The sequence below is a fragment of the Pleurodeles waltl genome, chromosome 3_1 (genome assembly GCF_031143425.1).
Source record: "Pleurodeles waltl isolate 20211129_DDA chromosome 3_1, aPleWal1.hap1.20221129, whole genome shotgun sequence".
NCBI classification, from domain to species: Eukaryota; Metazoa; Chordata; class Amphibia; order Caudata; family Salamandridae; genus Pleurodeles; species Pleurodeles waltl.
Genome location: NC_090440.1, coordinates 761,322,635 through 761,345,256, shown reverse-complemented (window position 1 = coordinate 761,345,256; position 22,622 = coordinate 761,322,635). Strand labels below are relative to the sequence as shown.

At 47.9% G+C, this 22,622-nt stretch overlaps 1 protein-coding gene across 2 annotated transcripts in view; it reads left to right on the top strand.

Annotated features, from left to right (window-relative positions):
* Nucleotides 1-22,405, top strand: part of CYB5R2 (cytochrome b5 reductase 2) — a 108,797-nt gene extending 86,392 nt beyond the window's left edge. For both annotated transcript variants that reach the window (XM_069223555.1, XM_069223554.1), the window contains exon 9: nt 18,252-22,405. In XM_069223555.1, coding sequence (XP_069079656.1) covers nt 18,252-18,424 — 173 coding nt within the window. In that variant the 3' untranslated portion in view covers nt 18,425-22,405. The remainder of the gene's footprint in view (nt 1-18,251) is intronic.
* The last annotated feature ends 217 nt before the right edge of the window (nt 22,406-22,622 follow it).

The window sequence follows — 22,622 nt, the reverse complement described above, 5'->3', positions numbered from 1 at the left end:
GATTAAAAAGGCATTTAACTTTCCATTACAAAGGCATGCTCTGAAGTCACAACCTAATGTCAAACTTATCCCACCCACAGGGGTCGCCCCCTGCCGAAAGGAAGCAGAAAAATAAAATTATAATAAAAGCATTTTATTAGCATTTTTTTTTCTGCTTAGGTAGGGCGGGACCGGCATCTTCCACATCACCAGGGAGGAGGGTGCCAGGTGCACTCGTAAGTGCACATGTCGGTTAGGCCGGCCACCTCGACATGCCCACTTGGGGCCTCATTCCTGGCGAAGGGGATTACTCCCTCACAAACGTGACGGGGATATCCCGACCGCCGTATTACAAATTCCTTTCAATATAATGGAATTTGTAATACGGCAAAAGGGATATCTGTTTGTGACGAAGTAATCCCATCCGCCGAACTGGTAATGAGGCCCTAAGAACTCTCCACCCGGCTGAGTTGGAGACCAAGCCCAGGCTCCCACTCCCTCAACCCCCTACCCACGTGCTGCCCCTCCAGCCCTTCCTAGCAGCACTCTTACTACACACCCAAGGCCAACACGTTCATCGCTGCGCTTGTTATCAGACAGTAGAATCTGTCCAGGCTTTCAAGTGTAAGCTGTTAGGAGCGCTTATGCATGTGCAGCCCATACACGTCAAAACAAAAACATATTGGCAGCCTTAATATTGAAGGCCTGGCAGCGTCACGTGTTGTGAAAACCTAATACAGTATCAAACAAATTACACCCATCAGCAGGCTCTCAATAGATGCTTTAATGGCAATGCTGTGATGCCTATTCAGGCGTTAAATTAGGCAGACATCATACTTAAACGCGCCATCTCTGTGCATCGAATACACCACAAGGGATAGTAAACGCACAGGCAGAGTTAATAGTTAATATAATGGTGTATATTCAAATTTGAAATGCATGCAGGGTGGGGAGCGCTGTACTGACTGATATTCATTGTGAAGACATAACTAAGCGTTAAACATATGTCGCACCTATAAGCTGCCCTTCATGGTTGCTTTTTCGTCCTTTTCAGCAGCTCCTGCCATGTCTTTTAATTGTAACAAACGTAATATCAAAAGGGCCGTGTCATTTGCAGAGTAAAACTCAAGTAGTGGCAAGGGCAAGAAAGCAGCTGAGACCGGAAACGCCAAAAATAATAAAACAAATAATGTACGCATCCACAAAATGCAACCGAAAAGCCGATCCCAGGAATAAATATTCCCAGGGCTCTTTTTGTAACTTGTTCTGTGCTGTATGAACTGCACAGAGTATTGTATTTGTTGTGTATGCTGTTGTGCATTCTATTTTGTTGTGGTGTTAGGTCAGGCCAGACAGCTAAAACTGTAGCAAAATCTAGTTCGGTGCCATGAGGAATGTGGAGCTAGCCATAATGATCTCCATCAAGACAACTTTGCACCATCCGAACACACATCAGAAATATCGTGCCAAGTGATCTGATGCCCAGCAAGAGCCTGTGCATATTAATATGACTCACTGAAATGTGCTTAAAAAATAACGTGGTAATGCTTTAATATAGTGTTCATCATTAACGCATTATGTTTTTTTAGTTTTTTAGATGTTTTACACTTATCCATTATAAATACTTCTAGAATAATAATCCCTAATTGTGCCATATGAAATGATGCCAAATATTGTGACAGGAAAAATATCACACAACACCGGACCAGGAGGAATTACACAACTCTAATTTCACTTCGCTACTGGGTTACTGCACCTGATGGGAACGTGCTGGCTTCCTTATTGAAGGATTGCGCGTTTCCTAAAGCGGTCAGAGCACATTAGGCTTGGGCCACGGCAGTCTCTTTGTCTTGCAATGGATATGTGCACATTAACTAAATCTGCCATGGGGCCACATAAAGTACATTTAATACCTTCTGCAGAGATGTTTTTCCTCAGTGCTAGTTACACAGGCGATTGAAGCACTTCTCTTGCAATCCGCCTCTTTGAGTCCCACCTTAATCCCTTCTGCCTCTTCTGCTTGTGACAGCAGTCACTTCTGGATGCTGCAGCGCAACCTAATACTGTTTTTGTGTTGCACTACCATTGTACTCAATGGGCATTGAAAGAAGTTCCATAAGTCCAGCCTCGTTAATGTTGGTACGGCTTGATTTCCTCTGTGAGTGGCGGGGTAGACGCCTCGAAAGGACCTCGATCACGGGGATCACATTCACAGAATACCATCATTATAGCCTCTTTTCTTCAAGGAGCAGTGATATCAATGAAAGAAAGTGTGTAATTATGTGAAGGGACAAGGGGAGAGAACGTAACAGACCGCTCCACCTTAAGACGTCCAATCCGGACAGTGAGAGTCTCAAACCTAATTATGATTTTCTGTTGGAGCAATGCCTTCATTTTATCACATGACGATGTTAATAAAAGCCAGGCTATAACTTGATGATAATATGAAAGCTTTCATGTTTGCAATGGGCCTCCAAACACAAAGTTTATTTTTGTTAAATTCAGTTTCTGATTTACTTTTCTCTAATACATTACCCCTTCAGCACTTTCAGATGAAAATGATCATAAGTTTAAAGAATCAAGGCTTATTCTAAGCATAGCTATAATGTTTGCGTGTTCCAAAAGACAGTTTCTGATGGATACTTCTAACCACAGATTCTTCATTTTAGAATATCCCCCAGGAGCCAGATTGGATCTGAATAATTTTGTGCAGCAGTTCTGTGTTGACACCGTACTGGAAATGACAGAGCAGAGCTACATGCACAGACAGACATCATTTCCTTTCTTTCTTGACCTTCCAACCCAGAGGCAGAGCTCTTCTCCCAACATTTTGTCATTTTTCCAGTGACTCTAAACTTTTCTCAGTGTGTTATGGAACAATTTCCCCACCAAAAAACAACAGGATTCAAGCCATTCCACAACTGCAAGAAACAGATGTTGGCGATAGACATGCACAAAGCAAGAATAATGGCCATTTTATTTCAGTTTACCCCATTTGGGAACTGTCAACATTTAGAACACACTTATGTAACTAACACTATTGGAGCCATGAGTTTCTGTGCACAAGTGCACGTGGGGCTTATATGCAAGAATCATATAAAATGTCCACTCAAGCATATTATATACATGCGTGTGACATGTACATGATGCATTTTAAGGCCAAGAACCTCAGTGGCTGAAAGGCGTGCTGTGTCATTCAAGAAACATGTTGGTTACAGACATGCACAAGGTCTGCTTTTGGGGTTTGGGTTTAGGACATGACTCTGAAGTCATGTGATAAGACCTACAGTAAGTCAAAGTCCAAGACCAAACACAAGCATTAAAAGCAAGCCAGACTTGACTCCATCCTACCACTCTGACTCCAAGAAGGTTTGAGAGCATGGACATGTCAGCTGCACTCTGCCAGGGAACCACTCTCTCAGTTGATCCTGACACAGCCAACGTTTCCAGGCTGCTATCAACACTGCAGCAGATCAAGGCTGTTTGACCTGACATGCCTTAGGGGGGTCACCCCTAACTTTTGCCTGCCTCCCTCTACTTTTTGGACTCAGTTTTTGCTGGCTTTTGGACTCTGCACACTTTACCACTGTTAACCAGTGCTAAAGTGCATATGCTCTCTCTCTTTAAAATGGTAACTTTGAATCATACCCAATTGGACTATTTAATCTACTTATAAGTCCCTAATAATGGGCCCTGTATGTGCCTAAGGCCTGTAGATTAAATGCTACTTGTGGGCCTGCAGCACTGGTTGTGCCACCCACTCAAGTAGCCCCTTTACCTTGTCCCAGGCCTGTCATTGCAAGGCCTGTATGTGCAGTTTCACTGCCAATTCGACTTGACATTTATAAGTACTTGCCAAGCCTAAAACTCCCCTCTTTCTACACATAAGTCACCTCTAATGTGTGCCCTAGGTAACCCCTAGAGCAAGGTGCTGTGTGGGTAAAAGGCAGGACATGTACCTGTGTAGTTTACATGTCCTGGTAGTGTAAAACTCCTAAATTCATTTTTACACTACTGTGAGGCCTGCTCCCTTCATAGGCTATCATTGGGGCTGCCCTCATACATTATTGAAGTGGTAGCTGCTGATCTGAAAGGAGCAGGAAGGTCATATTTAATATGGCCAGAATGGTAATACAAAATCCTGCGGACTGGTGAAGTGGATTTAATATTACTATTCTAGAAATGCCACTTTTAGAAAGTGAGCATTTCTTTGCACTTAAATCTTTCTGTGCCTTACAATCCACGTCTGGCTGGGTTTAGTTGACAGCTCCTTGTGCATTCACTCAGACACACCCCAAATACAGGGTACTCAGCCTCACTTGCGTACATCTGCATTTTGAATGGGTCTTCCTGGGCTGGGAGGGTGGAGGGCCTGCTCTGACACAAAGGACTGCCACACCCCTACTGGGACCCTGGAGACAGGATTGAACTGAAAGGGGGCCTGGTGCACTTCTAAGCCACTCTTTGAAGTCTCCCCCACTTCAAAGGCACATTTGGGTATAAAACAGAGCCTCTGCCCTACCACCACAGACACTTGCTGGAGAAGAACCTGAACCAGAACCTGCATCCCGCCAAGAAGAACTGCCTGGCTGCTCAAAGGACTCACCTGACTGCTTTCTACAAAGGACTGCTGCCTTGCTGAACTCTTGCCTTGCTGCAGAAGTGCTCTCCAAGGGCTTGGATAGAGCTTGCTTCCTGTTTCCTGAAGTCTCCGGACCAAAAAGACTTATTTCTTTCAACTGGACTCCTTGTGCGTCGAAAAATTAGATGCACAGCTTGCTCCGCGGTGCAAAATTTACCGCACGCCAATCCGGAAAGACGGCGCTCAAACCCACAAGGAAAAGATCGACGCGCCGCCTGCGGTGTGACCGGAACTTCGACGCACGGCCCGCCTGGACAACGCCACCCGACTCCCAGAGAGGAAATCGACGCAACGCCTGCCGTGAGGAAGAAAATTCCACTCACAGCCCACCAGAACGACGCGCAGCCAGATAACAAGCCCAGGATTCCACGCACAGACCCCGGGACATCTGGTAATCCCGCGACCCACAGAAGGAGACTGTCCACGTGGCGGAAAACAACGCATGTCTTCCCCGCGTGAAAAATAACAACGCAAATCCGTGTGTGAAGGGGCGAAACCGACGCACACACCATTTTTCCACGCATCTCCTCCTCTGCTGCCCTTTGCAGAGATTTTCCACTCCAAACCAGGTACTTTGTGCTTGAAAGAGACTTTGTTTGCTTTTTAAAGATTTAAGACACTTATATCACTTTTCAGTGATATCTCTACAATTTCATATGGCATCTTTTATCGTTTTGACCTGCAAATATTCAGATAAATATTATATATTTTTCTAAACACTGTGTGGTGTATTTTTATGGTGCTATATTGTGTTATTGTATGATTTATTGCACAAATACTTTACACATATCCTTCTAAGTTAAGCCTGACTGCTCGGTGCCAAGCTACCAGAGGGTGGGCACAGGATAATTTGGATTGTGTGTGACTTACCCTGACTAGAGTGAGGGTTCTTGCTTGGACAGGGGGTAACCTGACTGCCAACCAAAAACCCAATTTCTAACAAAGGCTTTCAAAGACACCATGTTGGACATTTTCATTGCAGTTCCATCTTCTAGTGCACCTTTTGGGCTTTATGGAACTGCATGGGCCTCCATCCAGGTTGCTTCAAATGGGTCCCTCCCTGGTAGTCTCTGGGACCATTACGAGGTTGGGTCAGACTTCCACATTTGCCCCAGGATACACAGAGGTTTCTGCCTCCCAACACCGGTGCCAGTGCAGGTGTATGATCCAGGGCTGACATCCATGCTGGGTGCTGAACAGACATTGGCTCAAGCTTGACTGATCTCATGCCACGAGATTACAAAAGCACAACCTGTTATAGCCATCAGCACAGGCTTAGTCCTCTTTTTGGCTCTAATTCTGACTCTCTGCCAGAGCAGGGTACACCACAGGATATTGATGATGATGATGATGACTAAGAGGAGTATGACTTGCTCCGCCCTTATTACACTGATGATGCCCTGTACCTTGATTTACAAAATTCTAGAGGGATTGATACCTTCCCTGATACAGAGCTTAATTTGCTGCATGGGCCATTAACAGACTTGTTCGCATTGATGGGGGGCATGGCCAAGCCGTTGAAAATGGTGGACGTGAGCTAGAAGAGCTCCGCGCACCGCCCGGCTTATCCAGCCATCAACAGGGGCTTGAGGGCTGGCGGCGCCCGGCTGGTGAGGGCGCAACGCTGCTGCAGTGCCCCGGGAGGCTGAGCCCACGTGGGTCAGCGGCCTGCCGAGCGCCGGTGACCGGCGGCCGCGGCCTAGTGGTGGTGCGGGCTCTGGGCGCCGAGAGGCCGGACCATCGGGGCCTGAGTGTGGGAGGTGCCTGGAGGACCAGCGCCCCCACAGAGTCAAAGAGGAGCCTGCGAGCTTGGGAGGCGAGTGTTGCCGGGCCTCGGCCTCCCGGGCAGAGAGCCACGACATTGGAGGGGGGCTTCAGGCCTTCTGGCAACGTGGCTTGCATTGAGCAGTCTGCTCCTGGCAGGACCACTTCTTCAGACTACCTGTGGGCCGGAGCTGGCAGCCGGAATCCCGTGAGCAGTGGATGGAGGTTGGCTGCAGGTGCATTACAGGCCGGGCTGCACGTGCTGCTGCTTGGTGTCATACTGGGGGTGCTGGCAAGCGGGCCCAGCCTTTTGAAGGTTTGGTGAGGCACCTGCCCTGTGAGAGCTCGAGGCGAGGAGGCGATGGACTTTGATGCTGGGTGTGGAGCTGGCAGCGGAGAGAGGATCCTTCCTGCCTCGTGGTGCTGGGCAAATTGCGCCATCGTGGTGGCTTACCAGGAGTGTGTAGGTGCTGGCTCGGAGGACCTGAACTGACGCGCTGCTGTCGCACTTACACTATTGCTCCCCCTGACCTGGTCCCGTGGATTTGGTTGTCCGCGCTGGGAAGCGCAGACTGCAATGCTTGCGGTGAGTTGCTTGGAGTGCGCAGTGGTGCTGATTTGGAGTGTGGATGGACTTTGGCCATGGCGGGAGCGGGACTGGTGCCGGGAGGGCGCAGGATGCTGCGGCGCAGGACAGTCAAAAGCTGTGTTGGCCGCGGTAGAACGCATTGGCGACTCGCTGGAGCGTGCCCGCACCTCATTGGAAGCCAAGAGTGACAAAGTAGCCAGTGACCTTATTCTGCTGCACGCTGACCATCGCAACTTGGCGGACAAGACAGGTTTGTTGGAGGCAAGAGTGGATGAGCTAGCGCCGGCGACGTCTCACTGGGAGGCTAATATGGGGGATGCCCTGGCACAAGTGGCTGAGCTGGAGCGCCGTGTACAGGACGCGGAGGGCTGCACCTGGCGGAATAACATACGAGTGGTGGGCTTGCTGGAGGGTGCAGAGGGCCGGAATGCAGTGACTTACTCAAAGAACTGGCTGAGGGGGCTAGTGCCGGAAGGTGCCTTGACCCCCTTTTTTTTCCAGTGGAACGGGCTCATCGAATCCCCATGCGGCCCGGCCTCCAGGAAGTGGCCCCTCGCCCCTTCATAATACGTTTGCTTCATTATGTGGATCGTGACATCATTCTCAAATCGGTGAGGTCCGCTCCGCCGCCCCGAGTAGATGACGCACAAATAATGTTGTTCCCGGACTATACTCTGGCAGTGCAGCGAGACGGGGCCTCCTATATGCCTTTGAAGCGCAGGCTTAGAGACTTGTGCCTGGAGTACTCTCTATTGTTTCCAGCCAAGCTCCGCATCATAGCTGACAACAAAACTCTCTTCTTCACCACGCCAGAGGCTGCATGGGACTGGTTGGAGTCAACGGGCCACGTCTCGGGCCGTGAGGCAGAGAGGCGCCCGCCTGCGTCACAGAACAAGCGCGGCCGGGGGCGACGCGGACAAAGGAGGGGTGCTGGTACTGCTGAGGCCGTGGCGCATGCCCCTGATCTGGAGCAGTTAACACAGGAGAGACGCGAGGTGGTGCAATCGGCAGCGGCGATCGGCACTTCCCCGAGGGTGTCCGAGTCGGATACTGAAATCTCGCAGCCCCCCAGTGACCGTCCTGTCACACCGGACCGGCTCTCGGAGTTGGGTTTCCCGGATTGTCCGGTGGTGACTTCTGCCACTGCGGACGACCTCTTCTAGGCCCTGCTTTGACATATCTGGACGGCCGGGGGGTACTTTGGCCCTCTGCTTGATGTAGATGGTGGGCCTGGCTCACAGAGATGGCATATAACTCTGAACGGGCAGCCTGATGGTCTAAATGCCAGGAAACCAGTTGTTGCACTGATAAACTGTGTGGCCTCCACTGGTGCTGTGGTTGTCTCAGATCGTGGCCCCAAAGCCTGGCCCGCCGTTGGCCCTCCCTTTCCCCCTACTGTTATCCAGTATAGCCAGGCTGGTTGATTTTGAGCTTGCCTGATTCCCTGTGTGATCTCCTGCTGCTGGATGATTAATATGTGTGATTGTGTTGCTGAAAGTTCAAGTTGTTGGGTTTGGGCAGGAACCGGTTGTTCATCTGCTCTGATGGTATTGGCTTTGCTTTGTTTATGTTGGAGGCACTGCGCGAGCGATCGGTCTGGGCGTGAAGTCATTGACATGCTGCGAGCTGCGCTGTGCTTAGGGGCGGGAGGTGTGGAATGCGCACATGCTAAGCTAAAACCGCCATGACTTCGTGCACTGCACTAACCTGGAATGTGCGCGGTATACATACGCCTAGGCGCAGGTATTCCATATATTCGTATCTTAAACGGCACTCGGTCCACCTCACCTTCTTGCAGGTGACCCATTTAGCACTGGCAGAACTCCCTCATTTGCAGCGGTGTTGGAGAGGGCAATTATATGCAACAGGCCACACCTCCTATTCAAGGGGGGCCCTGATCTGGATTAAGCCAGATGTCCCCTTTGTTGCGGAAGATTAGATCATAGACCCACAGGGGAGATTTGACCTGGTGCGCGGGCGGCTTGCGGGCAGGGCCTTAATGCTGGGCTCTATCTATGCCCCAAATGTAGATCAGACTTCTTTTCTGCACACTCTGTCCCATCACTTATCGGGTTGGAGCGATTACCCCTGGTTGCTGGGTGGAGACTTCAATAGTGTATTAGATATAGATTTATATTGTTCCTTTCCCCCGCTGACTACATCACCAACTGTGGCGGCTGCGCGCGGGTTGGTCCATTGGGCCCACCACTGGAACTTGATTGATATATGGCGGTAGCGTAATCCTGACTATAGAGTTTATTCCTATTACTCTGCCCCGCACTCCCTGCATGTACGCCTTGATCGAATATTCTGCACGCAGAACCTGGTCTCCGCGATTGTAGATGTGGACTATTTGGGGCGCACACACTTGGAATATAATCCGCAGATTGTAGGCCTCTGTTGGGATGTCTCACCTTCAGCTGTCCCTACCTGGAGGCTCAGTCCTGAGCTTCTGGAAGACGCAGCCTTTAAGACATCACTGGAAACGGCCATCCCGGAGTTCTTTGAGTACAATGAGGGCACCGCCTCTATGGGCCTGTTGGAGTGGGATTCCTTTAAGCTTTTCATTCACGGCCATTGCATGGGGACCCAGTGGAACTCTAGACACTCGGTTGAGCAGAACCTTGCTCATATAGAGCGGGAAACGTTGCGATTGTTCATCTGCTCTGATGGTATTGCCTTTGCTTTGTTTATGTTGGAGGCACTGCGCGAGCGATCGGTCTGGGCATGAGGTCATTGACATGCTGCGAGCTGCGCTGTGCTTAGGGGCGGGAGGTGTGGAATGCGCGCATGCTAAGCTAAAACCGCCATGACTTCGTGCACTGCACTTACCTGGAATGTGCGCGGTATACATACACCTAGGCGCAGGTATTCCATATATTTGTATCTTAAACGGCACTTGGTCCACCTCGCCTTCTTGCAGGAGACCCATTTAGCACTGGCAGAACTCCCTCATTTGCAGCGGTGCTGGAGAGGGCAATTATATGCAACAGGCCACACCTCCTATTCAAGGGGGGCCCTGATCTGGATTAAGCTGGATGTCCCCTTGTTGCGGAAGATTAGATCATAGACCCACAGGGGAGATTTGACCTGGTGCGCGGGCGGCTTGCGGGCAGGGCCTTAATGCTGGGCTCTATCTACGCCCCAAATGTAGATCAGACTTCTTTTCTGCACACTTTGTCCCATCACTTATCGGGTTGGAGCGATTACCCCTGGTTGCTGGGTGGAGACTTCAATAGTGTATTAGATATAGATTTATATTGTTCCTTTCCCCCCGCTGACTACATCACCAACGGTGGCGGCTGCGCGCGGGTTGGTCCATTGGGCCCATCACTGGCACTTGATTGATATATGGCGGTTGCGTTATCCTGACTATAGAGTTTATTCCTATTACTCTGCCCCGCACTCCCTGCATGTACGCCTTGATCGAATATTCTGCACGCAGAACCTGGCCTCCGCAATTGTAGATGTGGACTATTTGGGGCGCACGCACTTGGAACATAATCCGCAGATTGTAGGCCTCTGTTGGGATGTCTCACCTTCAGCTGTCCCTACCTGGAGGCTCAGTCCTGAGCTTCTGGAAGACGTTGCCTTTAAGACATCACTGGAAACGGCCATCCCGGAGTTCTTTGAGCACAATGAGGGCACCGCCTCTATGGGCCTGTTGGAGTGGGATTCCTTTAAGGTTTTCATCCGCGGCCATTGCATGGGGACCCAGTGGAACTCGAGACACTCGGTTGAGCAGAACCTTGCTCATATAGAGCGGGAAACGTTGCGCCCGGAGCGGGAAGTTGCTCGGGATCCCTCAGCAATGGAGTTGTTGTCTCCGGCTCGTGCCGAGTGTTTAACTCTGCTTGATCGGCTACGTCGCTTGAATTACACCGCTCACTCAGCGAGAACGTACGCCTCAGCAGATAAGTCGGGTAGACTTCTGGCCTGGCTGATCAGAGGTGAGCGCGACCATGGCCCGGTTATGGAGTTTCGCTCGGAGACTGGCCGTTTGTTGCATACACCTGGGGAAATACACTCGGCGTTTACGCAACACTATGAGACGTTGTATACCTCAGTTGTGATGGCCCCCGAGCGGTTGTGTGATGACTTCCTCTCCGGAGTGGAGCTCCCATGTCTAACAGCTGACCAGAGGAATGCGCTGCAGGAACCTCTTGATCTTACTGAGGTGCAGGATGGTATTCGGGAGCTGGCGTCAGGTAGGACGCCGGGCCCGGATGGCCTGCCGACCGACTTTTATAAGGCGTTTACTCTACTTCTTGCGCCTAAGCTTCTCCGTGTCTTTGAGGAGGCAGTGCAGAGGGGACACTTGTCGGCATCACAAAGGGAGGCGATGCTAGTGTCTCTTCCCAAGCCCGACAAGGATCCGGTTGAGTTGGGCTTGTGCCGCCCTTTAGCCATGCTCAGTACGGATTAAAAAATATTAGCCCAAATTTTAGTGATACGTTTGGCCCCCATCACGCCGGACCTGGTGCACCCAGTCCAAAATGGGTTTGTTCCAGCGAGGGACACGTCTCATAACATCATGCGGCTGTTTTGAGTTATGCGTTACGCGAGGCGGGTCTGGCCGCGGGCGGGTTGCCTTGTCCTTGACCTGGAGAAGGCCTTTGATTCCTTGGAATGGCCTTATCTTTTCAGGGTCTTGCAGCGGTTCGGCATGGGGCCCCTTTTTGTTCGTATAGTTAAACTGCTATACACTAAGCCGCAGGTTCGGGTTAAGGTGGGGCGCATTATATCAAAGCCAATCAATGTGTGCAGAGGTACGAGGCAGGGTTGCCCCCTTTCCCCACTACTCTTCTCCCTTGCTATGGAACCGCTGGCGGCAGCCTTGCGTGACAGTGGTACGAGCTGAGGCATCCCTCTTGGGGATGGTGTGCACGCGATATCGCTAAACGCCGACGACCTCTTGTTATACTTCCGGGATATTTTGCGAATCCCTCCAGGGGTTGGGTCCTTACTGCAGCAGTTTGTCTTGTTGTCTGGCCTCAGGGTTAACTGGGCTAAATCCTGCTTTTTCCCTTTGGACCCTGGGCTCCCTGATCCCGAGCTTTTTTTCTTTAGGAGTGCAGTTCCCTGGCAGCCCCGTGCATTCCGTTATCTAGGCATCCGCATCTATCACCATGAAGATGATCTAATAGACGGAAACCTTAAGAGAGCAGTGTCCTCAATCAAGTCCCAGATTACTTTTTGGCAGCCGCTGCCGCTGTCGGTGGCAGGTAGGATAGCGCTATTAAAAATGATAGTTCTGCCATGCCTTTTATATTTCTTCACTAACATTCTGCATTATATGTCTCCTAGCTTCTTCAGGAACCTGGAATCTACATTGAGGGACTTTATTTGGAATGGGGGAAGGTGTAGAGTCGCGCTCAGGAAATTGTATTTACCGTTGGAGAGGGGTGGCCTGTCGGTCCCTAACCTGGAGCACTACTATTTGGCGTCCCAGCTCCAACGGGTGTCCAAGTGGTTGGTGGGCCTGAATCTCGCCAATACGGCAACCCTGCAGGGCCCTTGGACCCTCATGCAAGTCTCACATTTGTTTCACCCAATAACATAAGTGGCGTTACCAGACAAGTTGTTCCTCAGGGTGGCCTTCAGCTGTTATCGTAGGTCCCTGCGACTTGCTGGGGGGGCGTTCCTGTTTGCGCCGGCGCTGGCATTGTTGGGCACAACCCGTGGCTCTATAGTTACGTCCGGGTCCGAGCTGGGAGCGTGGCATGCAGCAGAGCTGCATACGCTGGGTGATCTGTATGTCGATGGTAAGCGGACACCGTTTCCTGCGCTGGTACAGGAATCAGGCCTGCCTGCGGGGCAGTTTCTCCTGTATAATTCATTGCTGAGGTCACTGGCATCTAAATGGGGTGACCTGTCTGTTGCTCCTCCCACACATTTATTGATACAGTATATAGAGGTGATGGGACAGGGACGGCACCTAATTCGATGGTTCACTGAGGCGTTGCGCCTACACACAGCCCTTGAATGTGATTTGCCGTGCGAGGCCTGGGATGGGGATACAACTACTCCGTTCACAGACGCGCAGTGGAAGTCAGCTCTTTCCGGCCATGTTAACATACCGCGTAACTCCAGATTCTGCTTGATTCAATTCTACATCATACACAGGGCATACCTCACTCCAGCCCGCATAAACAGATACTTTGCTCGCTGTGACGCGCCGTGTCCCCGTTGCTCCCGCAATGATGCGGACATTATCCATATGCTCTGGTCCTGTCCATCGTTGAGTTGCTTCTGGGGGGCAGTGGTGGGCTGCTTATCGGAGTGCGTGTTGCGGCCTGTACCGTTCACTTGGGAGTCCTGTATACTGGGCCTATTTCCAAGGAACGCGCGGAATAGAGCTGCAGCACGATTTCTGGACCTAGGCCTGATAACGGCCAAGAGATTGATAACCTGCCGGTGGAAGTCGTCTAACCCACCAGTTGAGAGGGCCTGGAAGTCCTCGTTTGAGGTGTGGGCTGGCGTGGAGGGAGTGGCGTTGGCGAGGCAAGATGCGCTGGGGCTACATAAGTACCCACTATCAGTCAGTTGGGAGGCGATGCTGGCATGCTTGCGAGGTTTGGGGCTGGCCTCGGATGTGGAGGTAGCGGTCTGACGGCCACAGAGTTCATGTATCTACTCCTGGTGCGGGAGTGCGATGGGTTGGGTGCTGAAGACTGCGCAGCGGTTCTGACCTTGGCCTTTGAGTTGAGAGTGTGACTTATGAGGGAGGCAGGGGACTGTGTTGTGTGCACGTATCTGCCCTCGGCTGAAGCGCACGGACAAAACAGGGGGTCTCTGTGCCCCAGAGACTATGCTCCGGCCCGGGCCTGCTGCTCATAGAGACAGTCCTCCAAAGTTTGTTCATGTTCTTATCGTTAAGTTGTGACTTATCTGAAGATCTGTGCCTGAATGCATGCTGCTGTACGTACACAATGACCTTCTGGAATGGTTTAAGGTGCCACTGTGTTGCCTGTAACATCCTCAATTATCTGTGTGACTCATGATTCCAGTGTATGGGCTTCTCTGATAGCGCTCATGCATTAATTAACCCTGTTATATACAAGTTTTATGGTGAGTGGTGGAACCATCTGCATTATGTCTTGGCAGCCAGTTGTTCCGCTGTCTGTTTTGGACAGTTCTGCTCATCCAGTCCACTAATAATTGCACATAATAAATATCCTGCGTTTGATGTACAAATGAATGTTATAATATGCTGAAAATGTTAATAAACAGATTTTCGCATTGACAGTTTAGAGGGCAGCTAAAATACTAGAATTACAGCAATCTTCCATTGCGACTAAGACAAATGTTTGATAGAAATCCCACATCCCAAGCCGGCAACATCTGAACCCTTGCTTTCATTTAATGATACCCTTACATATACCTTGTTGGCTCCCTGGTTCAAACCATGTTCTTGCTTGATGTGAAGGAGCAAGTGGGCCATGCGTCATGGACTGGCATCTGGTGACCTGGGTTTTGTCACCATGCACCCTACTCCACAAAGCCTTATTGTGCAGGCTTTGACTAGTAAGGTGAATCCTAACTCATTTCCAACAAATCCTCTAAATAGTGAATCCAAAAGGATTGAGGCCTCTGGCAAACATATGTTTTCCTGTACTTGCTTGGAACTGAGATCTATAAATAAAGTCTATCTTTTTGGCCAAAACACACATGCATACCTAATAGGATCTTGCCAGTAGTCCTGAAGGAGCTTGTAGCCTCTGTAGCACACACAATACATGATGGGCTTGCGGATACAGTCTTTTTAGTCAGAGATGCAGCAGACAGCCAAGGGCTTTTGGGGCCCTGAGTGTGGAGACCTGCAGACACTGTGCAGGCCAACAGGGGCATCAGTCCTTTTTCTTCTCTTCCCATATATATAACGCCATCAAGCCACTTTGGTTTTCCCTTTGTGGTGCATGCTCACCCAGTCGGAGGGTACTGGACCTAGAGGCAGGCGGGGTTATTACTGATGGTATTTCCTCAATCTAAAAAAAGGACAGGTTCTCATCCTTTTTTTTTAACCTCCAACTCCTAATCGCCTTTTTGTGGAAGGACAAATACAAAATGCTTTTGTTGGCTCAGATCCTTTCTACTCTGACCCAAGAGACTGGATGGTGTTCTTAGACGTGCACAAAGTATATTTTTATATATCTGTCTGGCAGTCCCAGAGACATAACCTGTGGCTCAGAGCAGGTCTGGGGCATTTACAGTTTGCTGTGCGCCCCTTTGGCAGCACAAGCACACCTTAGGTGTTCAGAAAAGGGAAGGAAATGGTTGCTGCCCATTTTTGGAGGTGGGGAGTTCCGATATTTTACTGGAGCTTAGTGACTGGCTGCTGAAGGCGGCTCTCTAGAGAAAGTCATAGACCACCTCATGAGGATGAGGAAACTTTTAACAGCATTGGATTTCACAATAATTGAGCACAGGTCTCACCTGACTGCCTGACAGAGGATTCCATTCATTGAGGGGTGATCCTAGACACAGTGACGTTCAGGGCTTTTCCTCTGCAGCACTGAGTCCAGGACATTCAGGCAATTATTCAATGTTTGTGGTTTGATCCTGGATCTAGGTGAAGGTTGCTCTGAGGCTTTTTGGCCTCTTACCTTCATTCATCTTTTTTGTCAGCAATGTTTGGTTGTATGTGCAAGCCCTGCATTGGAAGCTGAAACTCCAGTGGGCCCAGCATCAAGGCTACATTTCCAATACCTTCTAGGTCTCAGAGCTGGCTGCTGAAGAGCTGCAGTGGCAGCCGACTGATTATTTTTTGTCCTGACACTCTCCCCTCTTCACCCACTGCGAACAGTGGTGACAGATGCATCACTGCTGAGTTGGGGAGGAATGTCTCCTGGGGAAGGTGAAAATCAGAGAGCTCTTGTCTCCAGTTGTGGGCCAGCTTCACATCAACCTGGTAGAGATATGGGGCAATCATCTGGTTCTAAAGGTTTTCTGGCCTTCCATCCATGGAGCGCTGGTAGGGTTCTCTCGGACAACACGACTCTGATGTGGTATTCCAACAAACAGCGCAGAGGGGATCCTGGGCCTGTGCCAGGGGTCTTTGCTTCACTGGAGGCTGCTGGAAAGTCGAGGCATCTTTCTGGTCACCAGTCACTTGGCGGAATTTCTGAATGCCAGAGCAGACAAATTGAGCAGATGTCGTCTGGCAAAGCACAAGTGGCGTCTGCAACCCAGGTGTCACAGGACATTTGCCACCTCTTGGAGGAAATCATGGCTAGAACTTTTTGCCACCATCGAGAAGGTGCAGTGTCAACAATTTCGCACATTGCAGTTCCTACAAAAACAGTTGTTAGCAGATGCATTTTGGATGTAATAGAACAACGGCTCCTGTACGCCTTCCTCCCCCTACCTCTCCTGCCCCGAGTTCTGAAGAAGATTTAGATAGGCCAGGTCCAGATAAATGTGTATCTGGAGCTCATGAGCATGAGTATCTGTCCTCTGATCAGACTACTGCTTTGGTAGGACCTCCTATCCCAGCAACAAGGCAGAGTACTCCATCCAAATGTGTGCAACTTAAAATGCCATGCATGATGATTGATCAGGGGCAGTTAATGGCTTCCAGTCTGACACCAGAAGTGTTAGATGTCATCCTTGCTGTCAGCCTGCATTAGTTGCCGGAACAAGTTTGTAAATAGGTTGTGGTGCATGGATGTCCTTTTGTTTATTTTATCTTTAGCCCAGCAAGGCCTTGCAGTAGCAACTGTGAAAGATTATTTTTGGCCTGGTTATGCTTTGAGGACTACCCATCCATGTTTAAATTACCTGTTATAATAAGGTGTATTAAAGGTTTGACACGCGTTCCCTTCCAAATTGTTTGCAATGTCACAGTGAGACCTTATTTTGGTCTTCACATTCCTAATATGAATGCCTTTAGGCCTAAGCATAGCTGCTTGCCACATCCCATGACCCTGAAGACTGTTTTCCTTATACCTATTATGTCTGCTAGTTGCATGAGTTAACTACAGGCTCTTTCAGTTCAACTGCCCTACACCACGTTTTTTCCCAGGCAAATTGATGCTGAGGACTCAGATGACCTTCTCACCAAAATCTGAAACTTCCATTTTGGGAAATCCATCATCTTACCACCGTTCTTTGCGCCCCCTTATGCCTCAAAAGAGGAGGAAAGGCTCCATCAGTTGGACCCCAAAAAGGTACTTAAGCTTTTACATAGAACTGGCCAAGAAGCAGCAACCAGAGAATCTGAGAGCCTATTCCAACGGTGCCAAGGCCACTACTAGTTTGTTGGCACAAGTGACACCTGTTCACAAATAACTATTTCCTTGAAAGCCTGGTCTGACGGGAAGGGCACTTTGTCCACTGATTTTTGCAAGACTTTCTGGACTGAGCCCACTTCACAGACTCTCAACCTTAGGGTGGTACTACTTTGGTATCTAGACTAATCTGAGGAATCTGTAGTTGAAAGTATCCATCATACCTTCAGCAACGCTCTTTCTGGTGGATACTCTCACCAATTAGAGAATTGTCAGTCCTTTCCCACCTCCCCATTCTGTGGAGTGACTTCTTTTTAACATTTAACATCTAAGATGGTCCCAAATTAGTACTCAGTCCATTGTTACCCATAATTATTCGGGCTCCATGTCTGAGGGGGCACAAATGAATGATGTTAGCATGTAGGGGTGCCACTTAGACAAAGCTGTGCTACATCACTACAGGGACAGCATTGAGTCAGCGTGGAGTTGCATGATGCCACCTAGCAGCATGGTGGAGCATTGCTATGAAAAGTCTCCAATGTAGTCTGCACTTGAAGGATATTCTAAGGTGAGGAATTGACGGTTAGAGAGCACGTCTACCAGGAAGAGCATTACCAAAGGTAAGTAACTTGTTAGTTTGTTTGTTTGGCTTAATGTAGATATTCATGCCTTGAAAACGTACCTTCAGTTTGTCTGCCACCCTCAGTCCCATTGCATCTCCATGTCTTCAGTGTTGTCCAATGAATACATATGTGTACATAATTTGAGTTTATCTCATGATCATAGTCATGCTAGTATACAAAATAAATATTTACTGCTGTCCGGTATTTACTGCATAACGAGCATAGTAAACATAATGGTAGAAATTAGTTCCCAAGTGGCACCTTGTCATAGACCCTCCTGCTACTTCATCTCATGCTCTGAGTAATTTCTATTATTTAATATGGGATACTTTTAGCAGTGAAGGGGATTAAATATGCGGTGTTGTAATTTGCAGTGATGCTGATTTCAGGAGTGTAACCCGGTACGTTGATTATTCTCATTTTAGATTGGAAGTATGACTCGGGCTTCGTCACAGCAGAGATGATAAAAGGTCACCTGCCTCCTCCATCCAACGACGTTATTATCCTCATGTGTGGGCCCCCTCCCATGATCCAGTTCGCATGTCAGGACAACCTGACCAAGCTGGGTTACCCCGACGACAAACGATTTGCTTACTGACGTCTTTTGTCTGCACTGATTTTTTTTCACACGTGCAGTAAACTACTGTTTTTTAATGTGTTTTCTAATGTTTTAAAATTGGTAACTTTACTACAGTGAAATTTTATACCGAGTTATTGCACATGATATTTTGCATTTCGCCGTAGAGTATTCTTCTATTCAGAGGATTTGCAGCCTGTTTTACATATTTAATATCCGTGGGATAATAGTACTTCAGGTGGATTTTCAATTTGCAGTTGTGAAGCAACTTTGAAACAGCAGAGTTGCAAATACAGAAGATGTAGTTTCCAGTCCTGAATACACAAAACAACATAACATGCAAAAAATAGCTTAACGAGTATTTAGTATATTTAAGTAATGGAGAGCACAACACTTCGTTTTTGTGAAGGAAAGGCAAATAAGTTCTTGTTTTGGTGAGTGAAGTTGAACAACGATTTAGGTACAGGTTTTAAAGTTACTTAATTAAATGCTCACACGAGTAAACACAATATAGCCAAAATTGTATGATGTACATGGTAAATCAATATTCAAACAAAGTATACAAGGAGAGTGTACTCTAACTGAGGACGTTGACATACACTTTCCTTCAGATGTTATGTATGCTGAAATACTCGGAGGTATCCGTGGTCCTGGAAAAGGTCTTATTCTTCCCGATTTAAAGTTCCTAACTGTGTAAAGACTGGGCGGAAGAAACTGAAAGTTAAAATGGTAATGGAAATTACAGAATGTGCACATGTCTTCTAGAGCACAGCATCGGCAGTGTCAGGGTTACCAATGGGCTGCCTTCGAATCACGCTTTCTGAGGTGAACTGGTTTCATATCTGCCAGTGATGAGAGGTGATTAGATACAGCTGTCTTCGATCAGTCACTGATTGGCAATGTCGTACCCATTATTTTTTAATTTGTATTTTATTTAGTATTACGGTCACATTCAAAAGTAGGGATAATGCCCAGTGTATTTCAGTTCCTCCCGTTTGGGACTTGACAACATTTAGAACACATTTATGTAGATAACTCTATTGGAGCCTTGGTTTGCATTGTGAATTTCTGGCGCTCAAGGGCTTATGTGAAAGAATCATATCAAGTGCCCGCTCAAACGCATTATATAGATGCGTGCGACATGCACATGACGCATTCTAAGGCCAAGAACCTCAGTGGCTGTTAAACGTTCTGCGTCATTCTGTTTCATTACGCATGCTTCACTCAGAGTTCCAAATATTACTAATTATTCGCCCTTTCACAACTTCTATGTATGGAGGGAGGGCCTTCTCTGTTGCTTATGTCAGGCTGTTGGATGCTTTGCTGTTTTCAGTGAGCTATTAGTGACTGTATTTTAAATTCAGTAAGGGGCTTAAACGTCATTTTTTTACCCTTGCCATTCATCAGAATCTAGTGAAATACGGTCCACCATAAGTGGAAGCTAGGCCTAACCTTGTTTGACTATGCTAGCTGCCCTGAATAGTCAATGAGGAACAGACATAGTGCAATCTCAGGCCCCGAGTAAACGTTGGTCAGAATATTTTGTCCCCTGCCTAACCCCCAGTTTGCAGGAATTGGGTGGTATTTACTGCACCCAGCAATTATCCAGTGCATTAAATAAGACACCCTTTGTTAAATTTCGCAATGTCATACTTGCCAGAATTTAATGGGAAAAGTGGATGATACTTACCGAACCATGCAGATTTTGAGAAGGTAAGCACCACAACTCACGTTATTTCCTAAACACTCATGGTGGGTGCTGTTTACATTTATCAGCTACATAAATAGCACTTCGTTCTCACAACCTCTGAAACTTGGTCTCAGCCTCTCAGCTGGATGTGTGACTTTTCTGACACCTTCTGACTGCACTTACCTTGGGAACGTTCGTCTTAACTCGGTAAATGTTAGTTACTTACCTTCATCTTTAAAACCAAGGCGTGTAATCCTCACTGATGTCACCGCTGTGTTAGCTTGTCACATATAATGTTCGTTCTAAATTAAGTGATACCCTTGACCAGAATGTAATTTTGAAATTGGAGGGCTGGGGAGGATTATTGACAATCTAGTCTCTTCAATGTGATAGCCACATTTTTTCCAGAAAGGCAATTCGATTTTTTTAAGTGTCGCTACGAACTAAAGGCCTGATTTATACTTTTTTAGCGCCACATTTGCGCCGCTTTTTGACTCAAAAGTGGCGCAAACTTACAAAATACAATTGTATTTTGTAAGTTTGTGCTCCTTTTGCGTCAAAAAATGACGCAAATGCGGTGCAAAAAAAGTATAAATGTAGGCCTAAGAGCTGCAGTATGCTTAGACAGAAGACGTCTTGAAGATAGCAGAAAGAATCCTGTATTTCCTAAATAAAATGGCAAAATGTGAATGAGCATTTCTGGCTCATACCTCCATTTAAACCAGTAACAATATTTTTCATATGAATGTTCTTACTTGTCACCTATGTTCTGCTTGTCGAGTTGTGCCAGCTCCGAAGAGTTAGTGAAGTTCATGATTTCGCCATAAAGCTAAGTACAGTGTAATACATTTCTTTGGTTCTAGGTCAGTTCAGCGCAGGCAGTACCCGTACCATGTTCCCCCTATGCCCCTGTGTACACTACATGGTTTCGCCTGCCCGCGTGGCATCAGTGAGCTATCATATGGACACTGTCCCCTATTGTCACTACTCCTGTGACAGATGTAGCCATGGTGTGTTCTGGGCAGGGGCGTAGCTAGGTTAGTAAGATTGGGGGCGGATGGGGTGAGCTTCAGATTTTCGGAAAATCGGGCTCACATATAATGATTAAATTCATTATTCGACAAGCAGGGTGCATGAGAGGGGCCTGAGCTGCAGGGGCGGCTCCTCTGCAGTGGCAGAGGGGGCATCCCCTCAGGCTGTGCCAGCCAATGAAAAATAAAACAATAGCTTGCTATCTTTTCATTTTCTACAATTTTTTCATCTGCTGGCTCAGCCAGCAGGGCTGGGCCATGGGAGATGGAAGGCGGGAGGAGGGGGGAGCACACTAGTGCGCATGTGTGTTTGGCCGTCTGTCTGAGGCCAGCCGAACACACATGTACACTTAGGTTTCTCCAAGCTGGCTGTATACACAACTGGGCTGGAGGAAAACCACAGATCCCAGGCTTGTGTCTGAGCTGCAGTGACTGCCACTCAGACCAATGCTGACTCTGCTTACATGCTACGTGTAGCATGTAAGCAGTGCCAGGATTGCTTGGGAGCCTGTGCTGGTCTCCCAGTGAATGCTGGGACACCACAATAGGAACGAAGCAGCAGGAGACTGTGGTGGGAAATGGGCGGCACGGGGTAAGTGTTTTTTTTTATTTGATGTTGTTTCGCCCACCTTCCCCGTCGTCCTGCCCCCACCCCGCCTTCACATATGCAGCAATTGCCGTTGCCAAACAGCAGTGAAAAGGTAGAGGAATGCGGATTGGTAGGAGTACTAAGAGAGAAAACACAATATTTTGTAAAATACTCCATATTTTTGAGGACTTTCAAGAAACAGTGGGGGGTGCGCATTTGTCTGTGTAAATTGGAAAAATTCCTAGTATAATCTGACAGATATACCACCATACCCGACTGAAAGCACCTGTACCCAACTATTTATTAGGAAATATTGTCTTCGAGGGGTGCTACACCCCAAATACCACCCTGAAGCTACGCCCCTGCCTTTGGTGGATCCCGCTACACGGCGTTGTCCATGGCAGAATAGCTGTATACCAATTACTGGCATCTTCAACACTTAAGTTGATGTTGTGGTAAATAGTCCGTAATTTATTTTTTAATTTGACAACTACATATTTTCAATAGGCTTTAAACATGTTTACACCTCTAATAGTGTAAATGTCAGCTCTGAATATGTGTAATATTATTTAGCTGTGAACAACTTTTTGTAACATCAAATTTGATTTGGGAATCGGCGAACAGTTCTTTATTTTACCAGTGTATAACTTTATGTAGAGTTCTCGATATTATTAAAAATAATTTTAATACCATTTCACTAGTACAGTCATTTTAACTTCCTAGTTGACAATGCAGTGGTTAAAACAATGAAAGTGCATGTTCTATAAAGCATTTGGCCATACAATCATGTTTTCTGCGACCATATATTACGTCTTCCTGTGTGTACATTACAGAGTAAAAGAGACACAAAGGGCCACATTATAAGTTGCTCCTTATTTTGTGCACAAATAGCACACCAAGTAAATGTCG